Genomic DNA, 25,360 nt, shown 5'->3' with positions numbered 1-25,360 from the left:
TATGAACACGCAGCTGACCAAATTACACAAGATTTTACTTTTGGGTTAACAAAGATTTCTCACACTCTGATCTCTCTGCCCGTTCTCTTTCTCTCTCTCTCTCTCTCTCTCTCCCTCTCTCCATTCTAGCCTTACATTACCGGAAAGTCCTGCACGGCCAGCAGAGACAGAAATAGCCCGGTCACAAGGCATGCTCTGGTCTGGCAAAGTCACAAACCGGCAGGCCTCACAGCTCACACACACCAGTCTCTCTCTCTCTCTCTCTCACTAAGGTTCAAACTGTTATATCAGTGGAATAGTAGATCTGATATGGTTTGTTGTACAGAAGGCCCTGCATGTTTCAATACTGGCTTCTCTCATATCTTAACATGATTGTAACATAAAGGTGAGTATTCACTCTGGTGGAGGTGGCTCCTCTGCATGCAACCTGGACTCAGGGATAGACGTAACATAGTTGAAATCAGGTTCATTTTTGGTTATGAATGAAAGTTGAAAAGACATAATTTACAGACATTGAAAATACATGTTTTTTGGTGATTTATTCTATGGCCACATACAGTACATTCTCAATGAAGGAAGCATTATATCACCATTTTTGAATCCATTTAAAATAGGAAAGAGGAGCCAACTGCAGATTGCAACATATAATATTTATTATCGCTCCCATCTGTCAAATGCCCTTATGTTAGCTTTTTCAAAAGCTTTAAAACTGGCACCAACAGACCACTTCAACTACAATAACATTCTCAGTATAACAGACTGTGTGATATGTTGTTTATCTACCTTAGTTGAATGTACTGACTGTAAGTCGCTCTGGATAAGAGCGTCTGCTGAATGATCAAAATGTAAACGTGAAAACAAACACTTGCAAAGCATGCTGGGTATTATTCCAATGAGCTCCGCCCCCAAACAAGTACACATTTGGTCGTCCGGACCAGAACAAATCTGAATGAATCATAAACATCTAGGTTATGTTTTACAAGTTTGAACAGCACAGTACAGTGTGGTTCAGTACAGTAGAGCAACAGTAGAGTACGGTAAAGTACGGTAAAGTACGGTAAAGTACAGTACAGTTTAATTCAGCTGAGTACAGTACTGTACCGGAACAAATCTGAACCAATTATAGACGTCTATGTTTGGGCCAAATCAAATCGGACGTTGAACTCAAGGCAGGACCACACCAAAAAAAAGACCCCCAAAAAATGGACGGACCAGACAATAGTGTGCAACTGCAGCCTCCCCTTCCTTCAGGACTTCTTCATGCTTGTGAAACTTTTGAATGTGGGTGAAAGGGAAAATAAAGTATAATCGGAGTGTTTTCGCCCTCGCTTCCTGGGGTCCTCCTTGCTAGCTAGCGGGAGCGACACCGGTAGACATTATCCTTCACTGCCGCCTGCCCGAACACCTGCCCTCACCGTCGTTAACAGAACTTCGGGAAAACAGTGCCCAACAGGCGGGGGCGAAGGACACTGTCTACCGGTCGCCCCCGCCTCCCACTAGCACAGCAGGCACCGTATGTTAGCTAACTAGCTAGCTTGCTAGTTAGGGACACCGCGTGCTAGCTAACATGCTAGTTATCTAGCTAGTACACGGTGTCACTCCTGCCTGCTGTGTACTGTGCTGTGTGCCTGCTGGAAAACATTGCCCGACAGGCGGTGGACGAAGGACACTGTCTACCGGTGTACGGCTGGCTAGCTACCGTTGTCACCCCCGCCCCTTCTTCTGATGGGTGTATCAGCTGCTGGCATCCAACGTTATTGTGCATTAAGGCCGCCTACTTTACCGGAGCGCCCCCGCCTCCCGCCTGTTCTAGGTTAACAATTGACCAATAAAAGTATAAAGAGGGGTTCCCATAGAGGCAGGAATGCCCACATGCAGGAACGCCCCGAATTGCAGGTCGCAATTGCACCCTTCTCTGAACAGACAGGACCAAAAAACAAAAAAGACATCCAAAAGACGGTCTGTGCTTTAGTGTGTATATGGGGCGTCCAGAAAGACCACACAGCAGGAGTGAATAAGTTGTTTACATCTTTGTTAATTGACCATAACACCGTTTTAATCTAGCGTGGACGGGCTTCCTTTTTGAAAGGGTAAAACTCTTGACGCACGGCTGGTGAGCACCGCAGTTATTACGGTAGCTCTAGGACAGGGAATAAGACAGCTGGCGGTTTCAACACCGGGCTAAACGCAACGGAGAAAACAGGATAGAGGAGGTCAGGACTGCAGCGGGGGTTGATTTGGATCACATTTGTTCGGTAAAAGAGGTGAGTTTGGGTTTTGCTTTGTAGTGAATTTTCTATAGTGTCAAATGCTCAACAATATAGGCTAAGATAATGTTTGCGCAAGTCATGTAAACACATTAACGGAGCTATAACGGTTTGTTGAGGCTATTATTAGCCCAGCCCAAGCCTATAATATCAAGTTTGAGATATGAGAGTAATAGAAAAAAGACAGACAGTCCCATTTTACAAACAAATAATCTAAGTGGAAAGAACAACAGAGAGAAAAGAGTTGAACAATGTTGTAAATGTAAAGCAATGGATTGAGCATAGACACGAGTCATGTTTATCATAGATGTCCATTGTGTAAATAGTATAATTCTAAGTTATGTGTTTTTAAATAGAATTCAAACAAAGAAGTTATGCTTTATGAATACAAAAGTTGTATAATTTGGGGGTGGGAGACTGAGAGATAGGGTGTGGTCCTGGACATGTTCTGTGGATATAGAGGTTCGTGGATCAAACCGTGCTTGATGGCTATTTTAGGAGACTAAACACTGGCGTGGGCTTATTTTAAACGAACTAAGATACCTTTCTTAGACTGTTTATCTCATAGTCTCACTAATGGAGAAACTATCTGAAATCCTACAATTGACTGCAATACTGTGTGCTATGCCAGAGGACAGCTGGTCCTCGCTGAGTGCTTCTCCTGTGATATATTCTTAATGACAATCTGAATGACTTACAACTTATTTGGAAGTCCGACAGCATTCCCTTTTACTTATACACAATTTCACAAGCTAAACAGTTTTTCCATCTACTGTAGAATCCATCATCATAGACCACATGTGTTTTGGTTCTAAGTTGACATGCTACGAAACAGTTCAACAAGAGTGTGAGAACAAGTTTGACCTAACCCTAACTTTGTAGAAGTAGTTGTTTCTTTATTAGATGTTATATGTCCCTTTTCCCCCCACCTCACCAGATGCTAAAGCTAACTACCACTCTGAAAGGGAACATTGTAGCCTTACTGAACTGCAGGAGAGGAGCAGCCAACATTTTTCCTGTGGAAAACGTGGCTATGTTTTAACCACTAGGCCATAAGCCAACAATCCTACATTTTCCACCAACGCGTCATCATGTGGGTGAATGTTAGGTCAAGTAATCCAATTCAAAATGGCCTCCTTGGTCCCCCCTCGTGTCTTCTCCCTGCATAATCTTATAGGAATCTGTAGCAAGCACACTAGTGACTTTTTTATTATGAAACAGTATTTTGATCTTCCAATGCAGTCTTCTCTGGTGCAGGTTCTGTGGATGGTGTTGTGCTGAAAGAGCAGAAACCTGACCTCCACCATTCAATGACATATAAAGTATATTTTCATTAGCCTATGGTCCAATAGCATGTCTTTGTTCATCCAGCCATACATGTTGATCACAATCATATAATGTAAACATTCAGTTAGGATCCATAAGATGGCAAAGCCAGAAGAGGACTGGCCACATTTTTACATTTTAGTCATTTAGCAGACGCTCTTATCCAGAGCGACTTACAGTTAGTGAGTGCACACATTTTTTTATTTTGCATACTGGCCCCCCGTGGGAATCGAACCCACAACCCTGGCGTTGCAAACGCCATGCTCTACCAACTGAGCCACATCCCTGCCGGCCATTCCCTCCCCTACCCTGGACGATGCTGGGCCAATTGTGCGCCGCCCTATGGGTCTCCCGGTCACGGCCGGCTACGACAGAGCCTGGATTCGAACCAGGATCTAGTGGCACAGCTAGCACTGCAATGCAGTGCCTTAGACCACTGCACCACTCGGCCACCCCTCAGAGCCTGATTCCTCTCTAGGTTTCTTCCTAGGTTTCTGCTTTTCTAGGGAGTTTTTCCTAGCCACCGTGCTTCCACATTTGCATTGCTTGCTGTCTGGGGTTTTAGGCTCGGTTTCTGTATAAGCACTTTGTCAGTGGTGTAAAGTACTTAAGTAAAAATACTTTAAAGTACTACTTAAGTCGTTTTTTTTAGGGTATCTGTACTTTACTTTACTATTTCTATTTTTGCGAACTTTTACTTTTACTTCACTACATTCCTAAAGAAAATAATGTACTTTTTACTCCATACATTTTCCCTGACACCCAAAAGTACTCGTTACATTTTGACAGGAAAATGGTCCTATTTACATACTTATCAAGAGAACATCCCTGGTCATCCCTACTGCCTATGATCTGGCAGACTCACTAAACACAAATGCTTTGTTTGTAAATTATGTCTGAGTGTTGGAGTGTGCACCTGGCTATCCGTCAATAAAAAATTAAAATTAAATGGTGCCGTCTGGTTTGCTTAATATAAGGAATTTCAAATGGTTTATACTTTTACTTTTACTTTTGATACCTAAGTACATTTTAGCAATTCCATTTACTTTTGATACTTAAGTATATTTAAAACCAAATACTTTGACTTTTACTCAAGTATGACAATTGAGTACTTTTTCCACCACTGCACTTTGTGACAACTGCTGTTGTAAAAAGGGCTCTATAAATACCTTTGATTGCTTAGATATTGATACCATCTTAAACAGCATGTCAAAATGTTTCTCCGTTCTCATTTCTGCTTCACATATCTTGTCTTGCAGGTTGATTGTTTCCTGCATATCCTTAAAAAGACCAAATATGGGAATGGTAAGTCAATATCGTAATCCTGTGTCTTTGCCATTCTCTCAGCGCTATGTGTAGCTACAGTAAAGCTGTAAGGATAAACGTATCGTATTCCATAATGACTGTACGATAGCGTCTGCTAAATGATGTAAATGTAATAATAAGGTAAGGACAAAGGAGGTGTCAGATGAGAGTCATTCATTCACTAGCAGCCTTCATCAGGCCCGGGGCGTCTGTTTATTGTAATGGCAGTAGGCTAGTATAAGGCGTCACTCTTCCCTCTGCCTACCTGGACATGTTATAGATAGATAGATAGATAGAGAGAGAGAGAGAGAGAGAGAGAGAGAGAGAGAGAGAGAGAGAGAGAGAGAGAGAGAGAGAGAGAGAGAGAGAGAGAGAGAGAGAGAGAGAGAGAACTTGGAGTCAGTTATAGAACCCATTGCCCTTTATGGTTCTGAGGTCTGGGGTCCGCTCACCAACCAAGAATTCACAAAATGGGACAAACCCCAAATTGAGACTCTGCATGCAGAATTCTGCAAAAACATCCTCCGTGTACAACGTAAAACACCAAATAATGCATGCAGAGCAGAATTAGTCCAATACCCGCTAATTATCAAAATCCAGAAAGAGCCGTTAAATTCTATAGCCACTTAAAAGGAAGCGATTCCCAAACCTTCCATAACAAAGCCATCACCTACAGAGAGATGAACTTGGAGAAGAGTCCCCTAAGTAAGCTTGTCCTGGGCATCTGTTCACAAACACAAACAGACCCCACACAGCCCCAGGACAACAACAACAACAACAACACAATTAGACCCAACCAAATCATGAGAAAACAAAAAGAGAATTACTTGACACATTGGAAAGAACAAACAAAAAAACAGAGCAAACTAGAATGCTATTTGGCCCTAAACAGAGGTACACAGTGGCAGAATACCTGACCACTGTGACGATCCAAACTTAAGGAAAGCTTTGACTATGTACAGACTCAGTGACCATAGCCTTACTATTGAGAAAGGCCGCCGTAGGCAGACCTGGCTCTCAAGAGAAGACAGGCTATGTGCACACTGCCCACAAAATGAGGTGGAAACTGAGCTGCACTTCCTAACCTCCTGCCAAATGTATGACCATATTAGAGACACATATTTCCCTCAGATTACAGCGATCCACAAAGAATTCGAAACAAACCCAATTTTGATAAACTCCCTTATCTACTGGGTGAAAAACCACAGTGTGCCATCACAGCTGCAAGATTTGTGACCTGTTGCCACAAGAAAAGGGCAACCAGTGAAGAACAAACACCATTGTAAATACAACCCATATTTATGTTTATTTATTTTCCCATTTGTACTTTAACTATTTGCACATTGTTACAACACTGTATATATACATAATATGACATTTGAAATGTCTTTATTCTTTTGAAACTTCTGAGTGTAATGTTTACTGTTAATATTTATTGTTTATTTCACTTTTGTTTACTATCTACTTCCTTGCTTTGGCAATGTTAACACACGTTTCCCATGCCAATAAAGCCCTTAAATTGAATTGAATTGAGAGAGAGAGAGAGAGAGAGCGAGAGAGAGAGAGAGAGAGCGCTCTGGAAGGCGACTGCTTCTCTTATCTAATACCTAGCCTCGGACACCCAGGTTCCGCTCACCTATGCTCTGAAAGCTCCAGTCAACAAGAGGAGATTTGCAAGGATGGCCCTGCTAGACTATCTAATATGAAAACCATGTCCTTTTTGGTTCTGCTGGATCTGTTGGTTGGAGCATGGTATCAGCTACACAAAGAGTAGTGGGTTTGATTCATACTACTGTACATGACCTCTGCACTCCACCATCCTAGCTGCATTGCCTTGGCAAGACAACCACAAGTTGGCCATAGCACAGACAGACTGGTGCCAAGGATAGTGCAGTGTCTGGATGGAAGTAGCGAGTAGCCAAGCACTTGCTGTAGTTTAGTTTGACCATGCCTGAACAGTCTGTTTGCTGAAAGGACTGTTGCTATGGGCCCATTGTTTTGGTCTTGTTGCTATGTGGGTGAGACCTCCCAGCTGTCCTGGGGAGTGATGGTCTCTATGGTAGAGCTGTAGTAGGGGCACATCTGAGCATGTGCAGTGGCCTCCTTGGCTTTCTGGGTAGCAGAAAGACTCTCCACAGAAATAGCAGCTGCATTGATATGTTTCTCAGATACAGGATAGAAAATACATATCAGATATAGGCTGGGGATTCTTCAAGACAGATCTGTAGTCTCTGAGCTGTTTATTTGGTTCTTGTTTATGACATGATTTTCAACGTGTATTTTCAGGCCATATGAACACTGGTATTTTCCGCACTGCATGTTTGATTGAACTGCAGGCCAGGCGGCCGTATTGTGTTTTATTGTTACTGTGTTGATTAGAGGTCAGCTTCTCTGAAGCCGAGTCAGACCCCTGCAGAGTGAGCAGGTCTGTGTAACCAGACTCCCTGTTCCTCCCTCCTACACTGCTGTTCTGGAGGGGGCAGCTGTAGGCAGGGGGACAGACGGGTGTCAGCTGTCAGCTGCCTGTCAGCTCTCTGTCAGCCCTCTGCTGACCAGAGTCTGTAGCCACAGCCCCTTCCTGCCCCCTGTACACCCACACAGCCCCTTCCTGCCCCCTGTACACCCACACAGCCCCTTCCTGCCCCCTGTACACCCACACACGCCCCTTCCTGCCCCCTGTACACCCACACAGCCCCTTCCTGCCCCCTCTGTACACCCACACAGCCCCTTCCTGCCCCCTGTACACCCCACACAGCCCCTTCCTGCCCCCTGTACACCCACACAGCCCCTTCCTTCCCCCTGTACACCCACACAGCCCCTTCCTGCCCCCTGTACACCCACACAGCCCCTTCCTGCCCCCTGTACACCCACACAGCCCCTTCCTGCCCCCTGTACACCCACACAGCCCCTTCCTGCCCCCTGTACACCCACACAGCCCCTTCCTGCCCCCCCCTGTACACCCACACAGCCCCTTCCTGCCCCCTGTACACCCACACAGCCCCTTCCTGCCCCCTGTACACCCACACAGCCCCTCAAAGGCTGTCACATACTCCCACACAGCCCACATACACACCCATGGCCCTTTACACATCCCCTCACTCCTTAATTAACCCTGTGATAGGCCCGGAGCAATTCCTGGCATCTCGTTTTTATTCTTCTGTGCTCAACTAGTCATACCCAGCGTCCAGTTGGCTCAATCAACCCTTTCCCCTCCTCTGAAACTCATTGTTGTGAATGAGAATGTGTTCTTTTAACAGCTGACCTGACAAAGTTGATAAAACCCTAACCCTCCTCTGAAACTCTGTCCCAGGCCATTGTTGTGAATGAGGTTGACAAAAGGTGATGCATGTTCTTCCAGGGGTTCCGAGGCACAGTAACCGATGCTCCAGACTTTGATGCCAGTGCAGATGCTGAGACTCTCTACAATGCCATGAAAGGCATCGGTGAGTAACAGTGTAGCTACACTCAGTGTCTTCTGTAGGGCAGGGGTACACTAGCCTGGTAAAAACCAAACAGAACACTGCACACCTTTTGTTTCAGTTTACTTCAGTTCTGTCTGGTTTATTAACCAGGCTAGGAATGCAAAATTCCAACACCAGTATTCATGACTGCTTAGAACAGGGCTGTCCAACCCTGTTCCTGGAGAGTTACTGTCCTGTAGGTTTTCACTCCGACCCTGTTCCTGGAGAGCTACCATCCTGTAGGTTTTAACTCTAACCCTAATCTAGCACACCTGATTCTAATAATTAGCTGGTTAATAAGAATCAGGTTAGTTACAATTGGGGTTGGAGCGAAAATCTACAGGAGGGTAGCTCATAGAAATAGAATATAATCATTATATTTCAATGGTGTAGCTCTCCAGGAACAGGGTTGGGCAGCCCTGGCTTAGAGGGTTTGAGGGTAAAATGTTGCTGATGATGTTACTGATGATCTTCCTCTGTGTTCTGCAGGCAGCGACAAGGAGGCCATCTTGGATTTGGTCACTGGCAGAAGCAATGCTCAGAGACAGGAGATTGTACAGGCGTACAAGTCTAGCTATGGGAAGGTACAGGAACATCACATCATAACATCCAACATCACATCTGTCATCACGTTTCTGTACCTTTCCAGAGCTGGACCTGGATTGCATAGAAATTACAGTTTGGTTTTTTTGGAAACGTATTTACATAAACATCACTATGTATCATTTATTGTTGAATGCTTTGAGTACCCTTTGTTACTGTGACCCCCTCTATGATCTGTAGTTAATACCAGGTCAATACTGGATCAGGTAAGTACCAGCTAAAACCACGGTGTAAAATAAAGCTTTACCACAAATTGCACAATTCAGTGTGCCATTTGTTAGAAGGTACAATACATCTTAGTTAAATACCAGACGTTAGGCCTCCCGAGTGGCGCAGTGGTCTAACTGTGCCACTATAGATCCTGGTTCGATTCCAGGCTCTGTCGCAGCCGGCCGCGACCGGGAGACCCATGGGACGGCGCACAATTGGCCCAGTGCCGTCCAGGGTAGGGGAGGGTTTGGCCTGGCAGGGATGTGCTTGTCCCGTCGCGCATTAGCGACTCCTGTGGCAGACCGGGGGCAGTGCACGCTGACTCTCGGTTGCCAGGTGTACGGTGTTTCCTCCGGCACATTGGTGCGGCTGGCTTCCGGGTTAAGCGGGCACTGTGTCAAGAAGCAGTGCGGCTAGGTTGGGTTGTGTTTCGGAGGAAGCACGACTCTCGACCTTCGCCTCTCCCGTGTCCGTACGGGAGTTGCAGCGATGGGACAAGACGGTAACTACCAATTGGATACCACAAAATTGGGGAGAAAAAGTGGGTAAAATACCCCCCCCCCCAAAAAAAAAGAATATCAGACATTAGCTAACATTTTCCATTTGTTTTGTGCTAACGTTAGCTAACAGTCTGAGAACGTCAGTGTCTGTTTCGGGTCTAAACTGCCGCTACAAATAATAATGTTGCCATGTAGGCTTTCATTTACATGTAGTAGGAATAGCAAAGTCATTTGCAGTTTGATTACTGTCCCTAAACTGCCACAGTTATCCTTACAAAAAAATGAGCTGTTTGATGTTTAACTGTTAACATTTTGGAACGTTCATTCAAATCGTTCAACTGAAATTGTTACTAAGTAAGATGTTCGCCGCAAACAGAACCGTTGTTGAACTCACTCAATATTTTTTACTGAGCCTTCTGCACATTGTGTCACACACCATGACAGGATAACTTCATAACAGACATGTGTCTCTTACCAATTGTGTTGAATTCTTTTTTTAAGGTAAGTTTGTCCAGTCAATTTGCAATTCACAATTCAGTGTGTCACACACCATGAGAGGGTCACTTCCCAACAGACATCTCTCTTCACCAGAACCTGATAGATGACCTGAAGTATGAGCTGACGGGGAAGTTTGAACGCCTCATCGTCAGTCTGATGAGACCCCAGGCCTACCATGACGCCAAAGAGATCCACGATGCCATTAAAGTGAGATACTGTAGTAGACGTCCACCATGCCATCAAATGATGATATTCAGGAAGTAAAAAGTTAAGAAACAGGAAAATGATTAGAGTTGATAGTACCCACATCAGACGTCACATACTAAGTAACTGTTACACAGCCCAGTTAGTAACTTATGCCATTCTGTATTTAATGTAAAGCTTTATTTCTAAGGGGGCAGGAACAGATGAGAAGTGCCTGATTGAAGTCTTGGCCTCCAGGAACAACGAACAGATACACGACCTGGTGGAGGCATACAAGGATGGTAAGATATAGTTCCTTCCTCCCATTAGATGGTAAGATATAGTTCCTTCCTCCCATTAGATGGTAAGATATAGTTCCTTCCTCCCATTAGATGGTAAGATATAGTTCCTTCCTCCCAGTAGATGGTAAGATATAGTTCCTTCCTCCCATTAGATGGTAAGATATAGTTCCTTCCTCCCATTAGATGGTAAGATATAGTTCCTTCCTCCCATTAGATGGTAAGATATAGTCCCTTCCTCCCATTAGATGGTAAGATATAGTTCCTTCCTCCCATTAGATGGTAAGATATAGTTCCTTCCTCACATTAGATGGTAAGATATAGTTCCTTCCTCCCATTAGATGGTAAGATATAGTTCCTTCCTCCCATTAGATGGTAAGATATAGTTCCTTCCTCCCATTAGATGGTAAGATATAGTTCCTTCCTCCCATTAGATGGTAAGATATAGTTCCTTCCTCCCATTAGATGGTAAGATATAGTTCCTTCCTCCCAGTAGATGGTAAGATATAGTTCCTTCCTCCCAGTAGATGGTAAGATATAGTTCCTTCCTCCCATTAGATGGTAAGATATAGTTCCTTCCTCCCATTAGATGGTAAGATATAGTTCCTTCCTCCCAGTAGATGGTAAGATATAGTTCCTTCCTCCCATTAGATGGTAAGATATAGTTCCTTCCTCCCATTAGATGGTAAGATATAGTTCCTTCCTCCCATTAGATGGTAAGATATAGTTCCTTCCTCCCAGTAGATGGTAAGATATAGTTCCTTCCTCCCATTAGATGGTAAGATATAGTTCCTTCCTCCCATTAGATGGTAAGATATAGTTCCTTCCTCCCAGTAGATGGTAAGATATAGTTCCTTCCTCCCATTAGATGGTAAGATATAGTTCCTTCCTCACATTAGATGGTAAGATATAGTTCCTTCCTCCCATTAGATGGTAAGATATAGTTCCTTCCTCCCATTAGATGGTAAGATATAGTTCCTTCCTCCCAGTAGATGGTAAGATATAGTTCCTTCCTCCCATTAGATGGTAAGATATAGTTCCTTCCTCCCATTAGATGGTAAGATATAGTTCCTTCCTCCCATTAGATGGTAAGATATAGTTCCTTCCTCCCATTAGATGGTAAGATATAGTTCCTTCCTCCCATTAGATGGTAAGATATAGTTCCTTCCTCCCATTAGATGGTAAGATATAGTTCCTTCCTCCCATTAGATGGTAAGATATAGTTCCTTCCTCCCATTAGATGGTAAGATATAGTTCCTTCCTCCCATTAGATGGTAAGATATAGTTCCTTCCTCCCATTAGATGGTAAGATATAGTTCCTTCCTCCCATTAGATGGTAAGATATAGTTCCTTCCTCCCAGTAGATGGTAAGATATAGTTCCTTCCTCCCATTAGATGGTAAGATATAGTTCCTTCCTCCCATTAGATGGTAAGATATAGTTCCTTCCTCCCAGTAGATGGTAAGATATAGTTCCTTCCTCCCATTAGATGGTAAGATATAGTTCCTTCCTCCCATTAGATGGTAAGATATAGTTCCTTCCTCCCATTAGATGGTAAGATATAGTTCCTTCCTCCCATTAGATGGTAAGATATAGTTCCTTCCTCCCATTAGATGGTAAGATATAGTTCCTTCCTCCCATTAGATGGTAAGATATAGTTCCTTCCTCCCATTAGATGGTAAGATATAGTTCCTTCCTCCCATTAGATGGTAAGATATAGTTCCTTCCTCCCATTAGATGGTAAGATATAGTTCCTTCCTCCCAGTAGATGGTAAGATATAGTTCCTTCCTCCCAGTAGATGGTAAGATATAGTTCCTTCCTCCCATTAGATGGTAAGATATAGTTCCTTCCTCCCATTAGATGGTAAGATATAGTTCCTTCCTCCCATTAGATGGTAAGATATAGTTCCTTCCTCCCATTAGATGGTAAGATATAGTTCCTTCCTCCCATTAGAAGCTGAATGTTGGAGATACCTGCAGAGCCATCAAACAATCGATCTCGATCTTGATCTTGAGCATCAAAACAACGATCACAATGAGTGCAAAAAGCCAAATACACTTACAGTATGACATAATAATAATTTATTAAACTTTTATAGTGCTTTTCATTACAATCTCAAAGCGCTTTAAGCCCCCCCTAAAAAAGACATGCCATTTTGAAAAACCCAAACAAATAGTTAATGGCCGATCATGGCAGGTAGTTCATTAATGGCTTGAGGCAGTCAGCACCAGGAGGAAGGGTAGAGTAGAGGCAGTTCAGAGATGAAACAGAGGGGGGGGTCACATCCAGGGGGTGTCAGACTGGTCCAGAGACGTTCATCAGGGCACCCTGGCCCTTGCCGTCGCCGAAGCAGTGCTTCTCAGTAGTAGTATCTGAAATCAGACTCCATGTGTAGAACTCCTCCACTACCGATGTGTAGCACCCACCTGGGTGAAGACACGACAGCCTTGAAAGCACCAGAAAAGCACACTGCACATCAGTCCAGAAAAGTCTGCCTTGAAGCTAACCACCGGAGAAAACTGCTCAAAACTGCTCAAATTCAGCATCTTCAATGAGCCTGCCATCTCCAAACACCGCCCCCTTACTTTGAATCAAAACATAGCTAGCTGGCTAGTTTAATAGCAAGTTAGCTAGCTGAGTTTCTTGATGACAGGGATGCATTAGCTAGGCGAAACCAAATGACTTGATGATAGGGATGCCGCAAACAAATTAGCTAACAAAAACACACCTCAAATATAGTACGGCTATAGTATGAAATATACCTGTATTCAGCTGACACACCAAATACAGCAACAGTGTGAAATACCCATACAGCAAATACATATGGACGATTTTAATTTGATCACTATTCTGTTGCTGAACATGTTCCTGCTGTGAGAAACTGGTCAAATTTCAAGATTAGACATCTGTACAGCTACATATGACATATAACTAACAAACAGCATATCCCAGTAACCCCGGTTGTATTATTAACCGTATGTGTTGTTACTGTCTTCAGCTTACGGCTCAGACATCGAGGAGGACGTGACAGGGGACACCTCTGGGCACTTTAAGAAGATGCTGGTTGTTTTACTTCAGGTTAGTTAATGCTATGGCTGCCTGGTCAGGACACTTTAACAAGATGCTGGTTGTTTTACCCCAGGTCGTTTGTTTTACAAGGCACTGCCATGGAAAAAGGAAATGTAATTGATCTAATGTGATTTTACTATTTGAAAGGCTTGTTTTCTAACTTTAGTTTTTTTGTAAGTGGATCTAGTCTGTGAACCAATCTGTTAACTAACTTGTTGTTGTCCTAACCAAAGCATTTGTGTAGCTGTTTAGTCAGGCTTATTGTGTGTGTGTGTGTGTGTGTGTGTGTATTTCCAGGGGACCAGAGATGAGCCAGGAGTAGTGCATGCTGACCTAGTGGAGGAGGATGCTCAGGTGAGGGTTTAAAGCAGTAGTACAGGACACATTCACCACAATACAAACACAGAGTGTTTCTTACCTTTCTGTTTCCCTTCCTAACCCTATCAACCTCACTCATTTCTACCTGTGTGTAAATATCCCTTTTCAACACTTTTCAACACTTTTCAACACTTTTCAACACTTTCAGGCACTGTTTGCAGCCGGGGAGGAGCAGTGGGGCACAGAGGAGTCCATATTCATTATGTTGCTGGGAAACCGCAGTGTCAACCACCTCCAGATGGGTGAGTATAACACACTGGGGTACATAAACACGAGGCAGAGAGTGACAACAGTATCATGACCTCAGCCTGATCAGAACACTGGCTACGTCCCAAATTGCACCCTACATAGTTCACTGTCTGTAACCCATAGATGTTAAAAGCAGTGCACTATGTAACGAATAGGGTGCCATTTGGAACACATCCATTATCACATCAGTGTGGCGTCTACTAGTGTGAATCGGTCATTGCTTCTCACACCCACAACATACAGTGACCCTGGTTGTATCAGGCTGCTGAGATATGTGTCTGACCCTGTACACTACAGTCTATGGTCTGGGCTCAGTAGTTCACTGACTAGGATACCGTGCCAGGGAATGACTCCATTCTCTCTCTTCTTCCCGCAGTGTTTGATAAGTACCAGGAGATAGCAGAGAAGCCCATAGAGGACAGTATCAAGAGTGAGCTGTCTGGGGACTTTGAGAGACTCATGCTGGCTGTCGGTACGCGTTGTCTCGTTCTGATAACACACCAAGATGCTTTCACCTGGTTAAAATCAGACTGAACCAAATTGAAATAAAATTGAACACCGTTGAGTGAACTCACCATCGTTCAGTCTGGTTTAATCAGGCTAAAAGATCATACCTAGTCAAGTCATCCATGAACTCTTATTCCAACATGTCTGTCTTGTGCTCACTGTCTCCTACAGTCCAGTGCATCAGGAGTGTACCTATGTACTTCGCCAAGCGCCTCTATAAGTCTATGAAGGTAAACCTCAACTGTTTGTTCTTCTTTCAGGCTCAGCTGCACTCAAATCAACCTCACTCTGACCAACAGTCTCTCTCTCTCTCTCTCTCTCTCTCTCTCTGTCTGTCTGTCTGTCTGTCTGTCTGTCTCTCACCTCCCTCACCTCCCTCTTTCTCTCCAGGGTCTTGGTACGCAAGACAACACTCTGATTAGGATCATGATTTGTCGTTCTGAGATAGACATGCTGGATATCCGGGAGTGCTTCCGTATGCGCTATGAGAAGTCCCTGTACAACATGATCAAGGTGATACAACTTAAACTTAATTGATCTTAAACCCATAGATGCTTCGATCCTATAGATTGTAAACTCTAGATGTTACAATGCCTCTTGTTTGGAGTTCTGTCTTAGTTTTTAGTCACCTTGTCTAGTGACTGAGATAAGTGACTTTATGACTCCATACTTACTGTATTTCTCTGTCTATCTAACTAGCTATCTATCTATCTAACTAGCTATCTATCTATCTATCTATCTATCTAACTAGCTATCTGTCTATCTGTATATATCCCTGTCTATCTAACTAGCTACCTGTCTATCTATCTCCCTGTCTGTCTGTCTATCTCCCTGTCTGTCTATCTAACTAGCTATCTGTCTATCTAACTAGCTATATGTCTATCTAACTAGCTATATGTCTATCTAACTAGCTATCTGTCTATCTAACTAGCTATCTGTCTATCTAACTAGCTATCTGTCTATCTAACTAGCTATCTGTCTATCTAGCTATCTCTATCTAACTAGCTGTCTGTCTATCTAACTAGCTATCTGTCTATCTAACTAGCTATCTGTCTATCTAACTAGCTATCTGTCTATCTAACTAGCTATCTGTCTATCTGTATCTCCCTGTCTATCTAACTAGCTATCTGTCTATCTAACTAGCTATCTGTCTATCTAACTAGCTATCTGTCTATCTCCCTGTCTATCTAACTAGCTATCTGTCTATCTCCCTGTCTATCTAACTAGCTATCTGTCTATCTAACTAGCTATCTAACTAGCTATCTGTCTATCTAACTAGCTATCTAACTAGCTATCTGTCTATCTAACTAGCTATCTGTCTATCTCAAACTAGCTATCTGTCTATCTAGCTATCTGTCTATCTAACTAGCTGTCTGTCTATCTAACTAGCTATCTGTCTATCTATAGGTCTATCTAACTAGCTATCTGTCTATCTAACTAGCTATCTAACTAGCTATCTGTCTATCTAACTAGCTATCTAACTAGCTATCTGTCTATCTAACTAGCTATCTGTCTATCTAACTAGCTATCTGTCTATCTCCCTGTCTATCTAACTAGCTATCTGTCTATCTCCCTGTCTATCTAACTAGCTATCTGTCTATCTAACTAGCTATCTAACTAGCTATCTGTCTATCTAACTAGCTATATGTCTATCTAACTAGCTATCTGTCTATCTAACTAGCTATCTGTCTATCTGTATCTCCCTGTCTATCTAACTAGCTATCTGTCTATCTCCCTGTCTATCTAACTAGCTATCTGTCTATCTGTCTATCTAACTAGCTATCTGTCTATCTAACTAGCTATCTAACTAGCTATCTGTCTATCTAACTAGCTATCTAACTAGCTATCTGTCTATCTAACTAGCTATCTGTCTATCTAACTAGCTATCTGTCTATCTAACTAGCTGTCTGTCTATCTAACTAGCTATCTGTCTATCTAACTAGCTATCTGTCTATCTAACTAGCTATCTGTCTATCTAACTAGCTATCTGTCTATCTAACTAGCTATCTGTCTATCTAACTAGCTATCTGTCTATCTGCATATCTCCCTGTCTATCTAACTAACTATCTGTCTATCTAACTAGCTATCTAACTAGCTGTCTGTCTATCTAACTAGCTATCTGTCTATCTAACTAGCTATCTGTCTATCTAACTAGCTGTCTGTCTATCTAACTAGCTGTCTGTCTATCTCCCTGTCTATTTAACTAGCTATCTGTCTATCTAACTAGCTATCTGTCTATCTAACTAGCTATCTGTCTATCTAACTAGCTATCTGTCTATCTAACTAGCTATCTGTCTATCTAACTAGCTATCTGTCTATCTGTATATATCCCTGTCTATCTAACTAGCTACCTGTCTATCTAACTAGCTATCTGTCTATCTCCCTGTCTGTCTATCTAACTAGCTATCTGTCTATCTAACTAGCTATCTGTCTATCTAACTAGCTATCTGTCTATCTAACTAGCTGTCTGTCTATCTAACTAGCTGTCTGTCTATCTAACTAGCTGTCTGTCTATCTAACTAGCTATCTGTCTATCTAACTAGCTATCTGTCTATCTAACTAGCTATCTGTCTATCTAACTAGCTATCTGTCTATCTAACTAGCTATCTGTCTATCTAACTAGCTATCTGTCTATCTAACTAGCTATCTGTCTATCTAACTAGCTGTCTGTCTATCTAACTAGCTATCTGTCTATCTCCCTGTCTATCTAACTAGCTATCTGTCTATCTCCCTGTCTATCTAACTAGCTATCTGTCTATCTAACTAGCTATCTGTCTATCTAACTAGCTATCTGTCTATCTAACTAGCTATCTGTCTATCTAACTAGCTATCTGTCTATCTAACTAGCTATCTGTCTATCTAACTAGCTAGCTATCTGTCTATCTAACTAGCTATCTGTCTATCTGCATATCTCCCTGTCTATCTAACTAACTATCTGTCTATCTAACTAGCTATCTAACTAGCTGTCTGTCTATCTAACTAGCTATCTGTCTATCTAACTAGCTATCTGTCTATCTAACTAGCTATCTGTCTATCTAACTAGCTGTCTGTCTATCTCCCTGTCTATCTAACTAGCTATCTGTCTATCTAACTAGCTATCTGTCTATCTAACTAGCTATCTGTCTATCTAACTAGCTATCTGTCTATCTAACTAGCTATCTGTCTATCTAACTAGCTATCTGTCTATCTAACTAACTATCTGTCTATCTGTATATCTCCCTGTCTATCTAACTAGCTATCTGTCTATCTGTATATCTCCCTGTCTATCTAACTAGCTATCTGTCTGTCCATCTAGCTATCAGTATATCTCCCTGTCTGTCTATCTATCTGTCTATCTGTATATCTCCCTGTATATGTCCCTGTCTGTCTAAGTAGCTTTCTGTTTATCTGTACATATCCCTGACTGTGTGTCTTTTAACATGGTATCTTAATGTTCCGTCTGGTCTTCTACCCAACAGGAAGACACATCAGGAGATTACAAGAGGACTCTGCTCGCCCTGTGTGGAGGAGATGATGAGTAAGTTAGTTACTGCTGATTGATAGAGCTAATCATTACTGTGTTTTGCAGTAGTTCATGTACACCACTTGGGGGCGACATTGCACCATCTCAATTTATCCACAGTTGGCAGATTTAATAATGCCTTTTCTGAGGAAACATTAAGCCAAGGAGCTGAAATCCAAAGCTTCCCATTTAGAATGAAATGCTGTCATAGTTCAGGAATGAGTCAGAGGAGAAATACTATTCAAATATAACTCTCAACGGGCAAGCCTGAAGGGTCCCTGTCACTCATTGTCATACCAACATGATGTTTGGCTTGACAAGGACAGCAATGAAGTTGGCAAGAGTACAAACAGATCTGTGACCAGGCTAGTGTAGGCTAGGGCTACAGCTGAGTCGTTCCAACAATTCAGTGCCTTTTGAGAAGTGTGACTTGGTTAAAAATAAACGTTTGATTTCACCTATGTTTAACATTTTTTCATAAAGAGCACATGTTTAACTTAATAAAAAAACATGTTTTCCCATCTCAAGAGGTAAAAATAAATAAATGACTATATTAAGTGCCAAATATAGTAACAGGGTTGACCGTAACAGGGTTGACCATAATAGGGCTGACCGTACCAGGGTTGACGATAACAGCGTTGACCGTAACAGGGTTGATGATTCCATCTTAAATCAGCCATAAATCCCCTTCGCAAAAAAAATTGAAATTGCTAAAACATTTCTATCCAGGCGCCGATGATGTGGACATCGATTAAGGCAACCCCCCACACCTCTCTGATTCAGAGGGGTTGGGTTAAATCCGGACGACACATTATGTTTGAATTCATTCAGTCGTGCAACTGACTAGGTATCCCCCTTTCCATTCCTATCTATGGGTAACAGGGTTGACGTGTTATGCTTGACCCGCTCAGTTTTCCACCAGAAAGTGTCCAGAAAGACTAGAACCAGCTCACCTGCTTTTACACTATGATTTGACTGTTCAATGTTTCAAAAAATAATAAATAAATAAAATCGTTTCACCATATTAAAACGACAGTTCAGTTCACGTTACAGGGTTGACCTTTAAAATGAGGGATTTACATAAATTAGTCCAGTGGAGATTTTTTGCATGTAAATCTTGGTGGGGCAAACTCAACATTATTTTTTTTTAGACGCAAAGCCACTACACAACACTAAACAGTACATTAATTGCACTATAACGGTGACAAACGGTGCCCACAAACTGTTAGGGCCTACATAAAGCTGTCCCAACAGCAGAGTCCCAACAGCAGCCCCAACACCTTACCACTACTACACCTGGCTATCAGCGGAGCCTTGACTGGCAGTGAAACAGTTCATTCAGCCTCATTTACTGCCTTTTTAAACAACATAGCTGATATGGCTGACTTGCTTAAACAAATGTGGTTTCCACTGACAATTGAGATGTACAAACTATGGCATAAGGGAACGATGAGCGGATAAGAGGCAATCAGTAATTTCGATTAAGACATTAATAAGCGAGCTAAAATGGACGTAGTCAATATAACTATTTGTTCAGCACTTTTGAAATGTACAGCGACAGAATCTTAGTGTTCTCCCTGTACACCAAGTCAGAACCAAGTCAGAACCGTAGGATAAATAAAGGGGGGCATATAAGCAGACAATGAAAGCTCTTACAATATTCGATGATGACATTTCTCGAAAACAGGCTATAGGCTACCAAGTGCACCACCAAGTCAGAACAGTAGGCTAAGTTATTAGGGGGAAAGGGACCGAATGATAAGGGTGAGGCACATGGGCTACTAACAGCTTACTACACAACATACACTTAGCTACAGTATACATATCTCCCTGTCATATTACATCATGTATGCAGCAGCATACAAGACACTCACCGTTGTGCTGTGCTCACTTGAACAGGAAGGTGGCACGGCGGTCCTTCTTGTGGGCAAATTTTGACATGAAACTTTGGCATTAAAGTCTGGGATTCTCTGGATTTATGGTGCTTTCAAGACAACTGGGAACTCTGAAAAAAACAAGGTCGAATCATGACATCAGTGATCTTCAGGTCGGAGCTCTAGAAAGAGGCCCGAGTTCCCGACTTGGAATTCCTAGTTGGATGACCGTTCAAAATGTTTTTTTTTTCAGAGTTCCCAATTGTCTTGAACTCACTGAAGTCTGAGATTTCCCAGTTCTGAGTTTCCAGTTGTTTTGAACCTGGCAGAAGTCATGCTGGATTGACAGCATGGCCAATGTATTCAACCTTTTCTGGCCCATGGTGTTGCGTGTGAATGTTTATCCTTTAGAGCTTGGAAAAGACACACACCCTCTCCACCGAATAGCAGGGGAAGCAAAATAGTGATGACTTTGCAACGCTTGCAGTTAGACACTGATTCCTTCCAAACCACTCATTGTTGAATTTGTGATTTCCAACTTGTTGTGTAATGTTTATGTCCAATGGCCGATGAGCACCGATATGTTTTATCTATAATTTCTCTTCATATGACAAGGATTGAAAAGGATTTGCCAGTAGATTGTCGACGTGATTTATGATGATGACTGCTTGTCTAGCTTGCTAGCTAAGGTTTTGAAAGTATGATGTTGACTTGATCAGTCCAATCAAAGCTACGGTAGATTTATCAGTGGCCAATGACCTTGAGCCTTCTTGGATGGGCACTTCTAATGTAACTCTATGGCAGCACCCAAGGGGGGTTGAACTTTCTAGCTCTCCATGTAGATTTTGCGGTGACTTAGTGTCCCCATGAGTGACAGAACACTGAGCCAATCACGGCACAACTAGAGAACATTACCAACCCCTACACTCTGTATTTTCTGCTGGCTGCCCCACCACCACAGAAAGCACTGAGCTAGGCTGAAACACCTGCATTTTGGAGCTGCCTTACTCAAGAAAGCAAAAAAGAGACCATATTTGTATGCGGCTTTATTAACTCAATACATTTCTTTTTACATTGTTTGCAAACTGATATGTGACACATATTAATGCCAAAATAACCTGCAAAACAGGCAACATATTTGGCCCACCTGCCCTGAATGACGGGTCGCCAACTGAATGAATCACTAATCAGATAAAATAAATAATAATCTTCAGATATGACTTTGTCAAAGCAACAAAATAACTAGGGCTTCACAATGATGGTGAAACTTGGAGAAATGTTTGGATTAAGTGGGTTAAAATCTTCCTAGAAGTGATACAGGGTTGATGGAGGGACATGTCAAAATGCGGAATTTTGCACTTTAGCAAGCATTTATTCATATACAAAAATCAGATTTATTGAATTCTCCATGTGGTCTATATTAAAGGGCACTTCATTTAATATAGCAGGATTTTTAAAAATTCAATGGTGCACAATTTCTACTTAAAATATCAAAGGGACGCAAAAGGCACTCATTTCATGGAACGACCCAGCTACTTTAGTGAACTATTATTAGGAGGGCAAACCGAGTTGTCAAAGGAAAGGAACATCATGTCATGTTGAACGTGTCAGATCTCAGAATAGCATATCTTATCTAGGAAATTACCCTAGTGTGTTTTAGATAGCCGGTTTTCTTTGGATATGTTGGGGGGGTTCAGGGTTGCTCTGTGGTTTTTTGTTGGGCTTGTCAGGGTTAGATCTGTGGTTTTGTGGTTGGGGGGGGTCAGGGTTAGCTTTGTGGTTGGGGGGGTCAGGGTTAGATCTGTGGTTTTGTTGTTGGGCTTGTCAGGGTTAGATCTGTGGTTGGGGTCGGTTAGATCTGTGGTTTTGTTGTTGGGCTTGTCAGGGGTTAGATCTGGGGTGGGGTGGGGTGGGGGGGGTCAGGGTTAGCTCTGTGGTTTTGTTGTTGGGCTTGTCAGGGTTAGCTTTGTGGTTGGGGGGGTCAGGGTTAGATCTGTGGTTTTGTTGTTGGGCTTGTCAGGGTTAGCTTTGTGGTTGGGGGGTCAGGGTTAGATCTGTGGTTTTGTTGTTGGGCTTGTCAGGGTTAGCTTTGTGGTTGGGGGGTCAGGGTTAGATCTGTGGTTTTGTTGTTGGGCTTGTCAGGGTTAGATCTGGGGTGGGGTGGGGTGGGGGGGGGGTCAGGGTTAGCTCTGTGGTTTTGTTGTTGGGCTTGTCAGGGTTAGATCTGTGGTTTTGTGGTGGGGGGGTCAGGGTTAGCTCTGTGGTTTTGTGGTTGGGGGTCAGGGTTAGATCTGTGGTTTTGTTGTTGGGCGTGTCAGGGTTAGATTTGTGGTTGGGGGTCAGGGTTAGATCTGTGGTTTTGTTGTTGGGCTTGTCAGGGTTAGCTTTGTGGTTGGGGGGTCAGGGTTAGATCTGTGGTTTTGTTGTTGGGCTTGTCAGGGTTAGATCTGGGGTGGGGTGGGGGTGGGGGGGGTCAGGGTTAGCTCTGTGGTTTTGTTGTTGGGCTTGTCGGGTTAGATCTGTGGTTTTGTGGTGGGGGGGTCAGGGTTAGCTCTGTGGTTTTGTGGTTGGGGGGTCAGGGTTAGATCTGTGGTTTTGTTGTTGGGAGTGTCGGGGTTAGATTTGTGGTTGGGGGGTCAGGGTTAGATCTGTGGTTTTGTTGTTGGGCTTGTCAGGGTTAGCTTTGTGGTTGGGGGGTCGGGGTTAGATCTGTGGTTTTGTTGTTGGGCTTGTCAGGGTTAGATCTGGGGTGGGGCTGGGGTGGGGGGTCAGGGTTAGCTCTGTGGTTTTTGTTGTTGGGCTTGTCAGGGTTAGATCTGTGGTTTTGTGGTTGGGGGGGGGTCAGGGTTAGCTCTGTGGTTTTGTGGTTGGGGGGGTCAGGGTTAGATCTGTGGTTTTGTTGTTGGGCTTGTCAGGGTTAGATCTGTGGTTGGGGGGTTCAGGTTAGATCTGTGGTTTTGTTGTTGGGCTTGTCAGGGTTAGATCTGGGGTGGGGTGGGGGTGGGGGGGGTCAGGGTTAGCTCTGTGGTTTTGTTGTTGGGCTTGTCAGGGTTAGCTTTGTGGTTGGGGGGTCAGGGTTAGATCTGTGGTTTTGTTGTTGGGCTTGTCAGGGTTAGCTTTGTGGTTGGGGGGTCAGGGTTAGATCTGTGGTTTTGTTGTTGGGCTTGTCAGGGTTAGCTTTGTGGTTGGGGGGTCAGGGTTAGATCTGTGGTTTTGTTGTTGGGCTTGTCAGGGTTAGATCTGGGGTGGGGTGGGGTGGGGGGGGTCAGGGTTAGCTCTGTGGTTTTGTGGTTGGGGGTCAGGGTTAGATCTGTGGTTTTGTTGTTGGGAGTGTCAGGGGTTAGATTTGTGGTTGGGGGGTCAGGGTTAGATCTGTGGTTTTGTTGTTGGGCTTGTCAGGGTTAGCTTTGTGGTTGGGGGTCAGGGTTAGATCTGTGGTTTTGTTGTTGGGCTTGTCAGGGTTAGATCTGGGGGTGGGGTGGGGTGGGGGGGTCAGGGTTAGCTCTGTGGTTTTGTTGTTGGGCTTGTCAGGGTTAGATCTGTGGTTTTTGTGGTGGGGGGTCAGGGTTAGCTCTGTGGTTTTGTGGTTGGGGGGTCAGGGTTAGATCTGTGGTTTTGTTGTTGGGATTGTCAGGGTTAGATTTGTGGTTGGGGGGTCAGGGGTTAGATCTGTGGTTTTGTTGTTGGGCTTGTCAGGGTTAGCTTTGTGGTTGGGGGGTCAGGGTTAGATCTGTGGTTTTGTTGTTGGGCTTGTCAGGGTTAGATCTGGGGTGGGCTGGGGTGGGGGGGTCAGGGTTAGCTCTGTGGTTTTGTTGTTGGGCTTGTCAGGGTTAGATCTGTGGTTTTGTGGTTGGGGGGGGGGTTAGGGTTAGCTCTGTGGTTTTGTGGTTGGGGGGGTCAGGGTTAGATCTGTGGTTTTGTTGTTGGGCTTGTCAGGGTTAGATCTGTGGTTGGGGGGGGTCAGGGCTAGGGCTGTGGTGGTCACAACATTTCGTCAGCCGGTGATTGTCAAGCAAATAACTGTCGGTCTCACGGTAATTGACCGTTAACTAACATAAACACATTTAGCATCTCCTGGCTTCCACACACAACCTACAAGCCACTTATGCAGACCTTTGGAACATCTACATTTAAAAAAGTCTAATAAATCCATGTAATATAGCCTACACCTTCACAAAAAATCCATTATTTATTTTAGACAGGTCTAAAGAAACATGATATGAAGAAAATGTAGTCTATTTCAGAAGAACAGAATAGCATACTCTCAGTTGTCCTTATGTTAGGTCCTGATCTGGCTATGCCATATGGCTGTGGGCTACACTAGTTCATTTAGCAGACAAGATTTACTTAGAATTCCATGGCTTTATTTTATAGTATGAAGAATACAATTGAACAAAGCTGAATAAAATATAAATATTTTCTCCAAACGATTTGAGGGAGTGCGCACATGCGGCTATTTTGTGTTGAGCGGTTAACAAAGAAACAGGTCCTCCTATATGCTTAATTTAGAGTTATTAATGTAACTTTAGTTGTTCTACAAACGTTGGGCTATATGTTTTGATTTCTAATACATTGTAAGGCTGCATGATGCGACTCTAATGATGATTTGAAAAAAGTTGCTTGAAAGGCATGAGCTCTGCTTAGTTTTTTGCTCAGGCTGTACAAACTTCGTCAGTCTCTCATTCACAATTTGAGAAGCACTTGATAATGCCTCTAATTTCCCGGCGGCATCCCCTTTGTGTGGCCATAATGCACCCTAAAAAAAATCCATGCCTTTTGCAGCCCTTCCACCTGAGTGCTGCCTGCTCCGAAGCACCTCTCATCTCACTCACCCCCACTCTCAATTCCGAGGTGCATATTGAAGATATTGGAAGAACTATCCACATGTACTTTTCATCAGCCAACAAGATGAGTAGACCTAACGAACAGCAAAAGCACTAGCCTACGTCAATCTACTGTCCCCCATAGTACAAAAGTTGACCTACTCTGTGCGAGAAATAAATATTTCAAACATAGTCTGGGACAGTTGTGGGATGCGATAGATCCCAAATTAATACAACCACTAGCATAAAAAAAAAAAAAATGTTTTTACGCAATGAGGCTGACGCAACAGATCAGAACGTTTAGCT

General features: G+C 43.2%; 1 protein-coding gene across 2 annotated transcripts in view; it reads left to right on the top strand.

Annotated features, from left to right (window-relative positions):
- Positions 1 to 1,954: 1,954 nt before the first annotated feature.
- LOC121538539 (annexin A6-like) overlaps positions 1,955 to 25,360 on the top strand; it is a 33,124-nt gene continuing 9,718 nt past the window's right edge. The window contains exons 1-13 of one of the 2 annotated variants that reach the window (XM_045206624.1): positions 1,955 to 2,264; positions 4,853 to 4,898; positions 8,257 to 8,341; positions 8,849 to 8,943; positions 10,264 to 10,377; positions 10,565 to 10,655; positions 13,651 to 13,730; positions 14,019 to 14,075; positions 14,248 to 14,341; positions 14,725 to 14,820; positions 15,027 to 15,085; positions 15,246 to 15,368; positions 18,314 to 18,372. In XM_045206624.1, coding sequence (XP_045062559.1) covers positions 4,890 to 4,898; positions 8,257 to 8,341; positions 8,849 to 8,943; positions 10,264 to 10,377; positions 10,565 to 10,655; positions 13,651 to 13,730; positions 14,019 to 14,075; positions 14,248 to 14,341; positions 14,725 to 14,820; positions 15,027 to 15,085; positions 15,246 to 15,368; positions 18,314 to 18,372 — 962 coding nt within the window. In that variant the 5' untranslated portion in view covers positions 1,955 to 2,264; positions 4,853 to 4,889. The remainder of the gene's footprint in view (positions 2,265 to 4,852; positions 4,899 to 8,256; positions 8,342 to 8,848; positions 8,944 to 10,263; positions 10,378 to 10,564; positions 10,656 to 13,650; positions 13,731 to 14,018; positions 14,076 to 14,247; positions 14,342 to 14,724; positions 14,821 to 15,026; positions 15,086 to 15,245; positions 15,369 to 18,313; positions 18,373 to 25,360) is intronic. The other variant, XM_041846664.2, reaches the window with a different exon arrangement.

The sequence above is a fragment of the Coregonus clupeaformis genome, chromosome 3 (assembly GCF_020615455.1).
Source record: "Coregonus clupeaformis isolate EN_2021a chromosome 3, ASM2061545v1, whole genome shotgun sequence".
In the NCBI taxonomy this organism is placed as follows: domain Eukaryota; kingdom Metazoa; phylum Chordata; class Actinopteri; order Salmoniformes; family Salmonidae; genus Coregonus; species Coregonus clupeaformis.
Note: the sequence above shows the minus strand (reverse complement) of the source record. Positions and strands in the feature narration are given on the sequence as shown.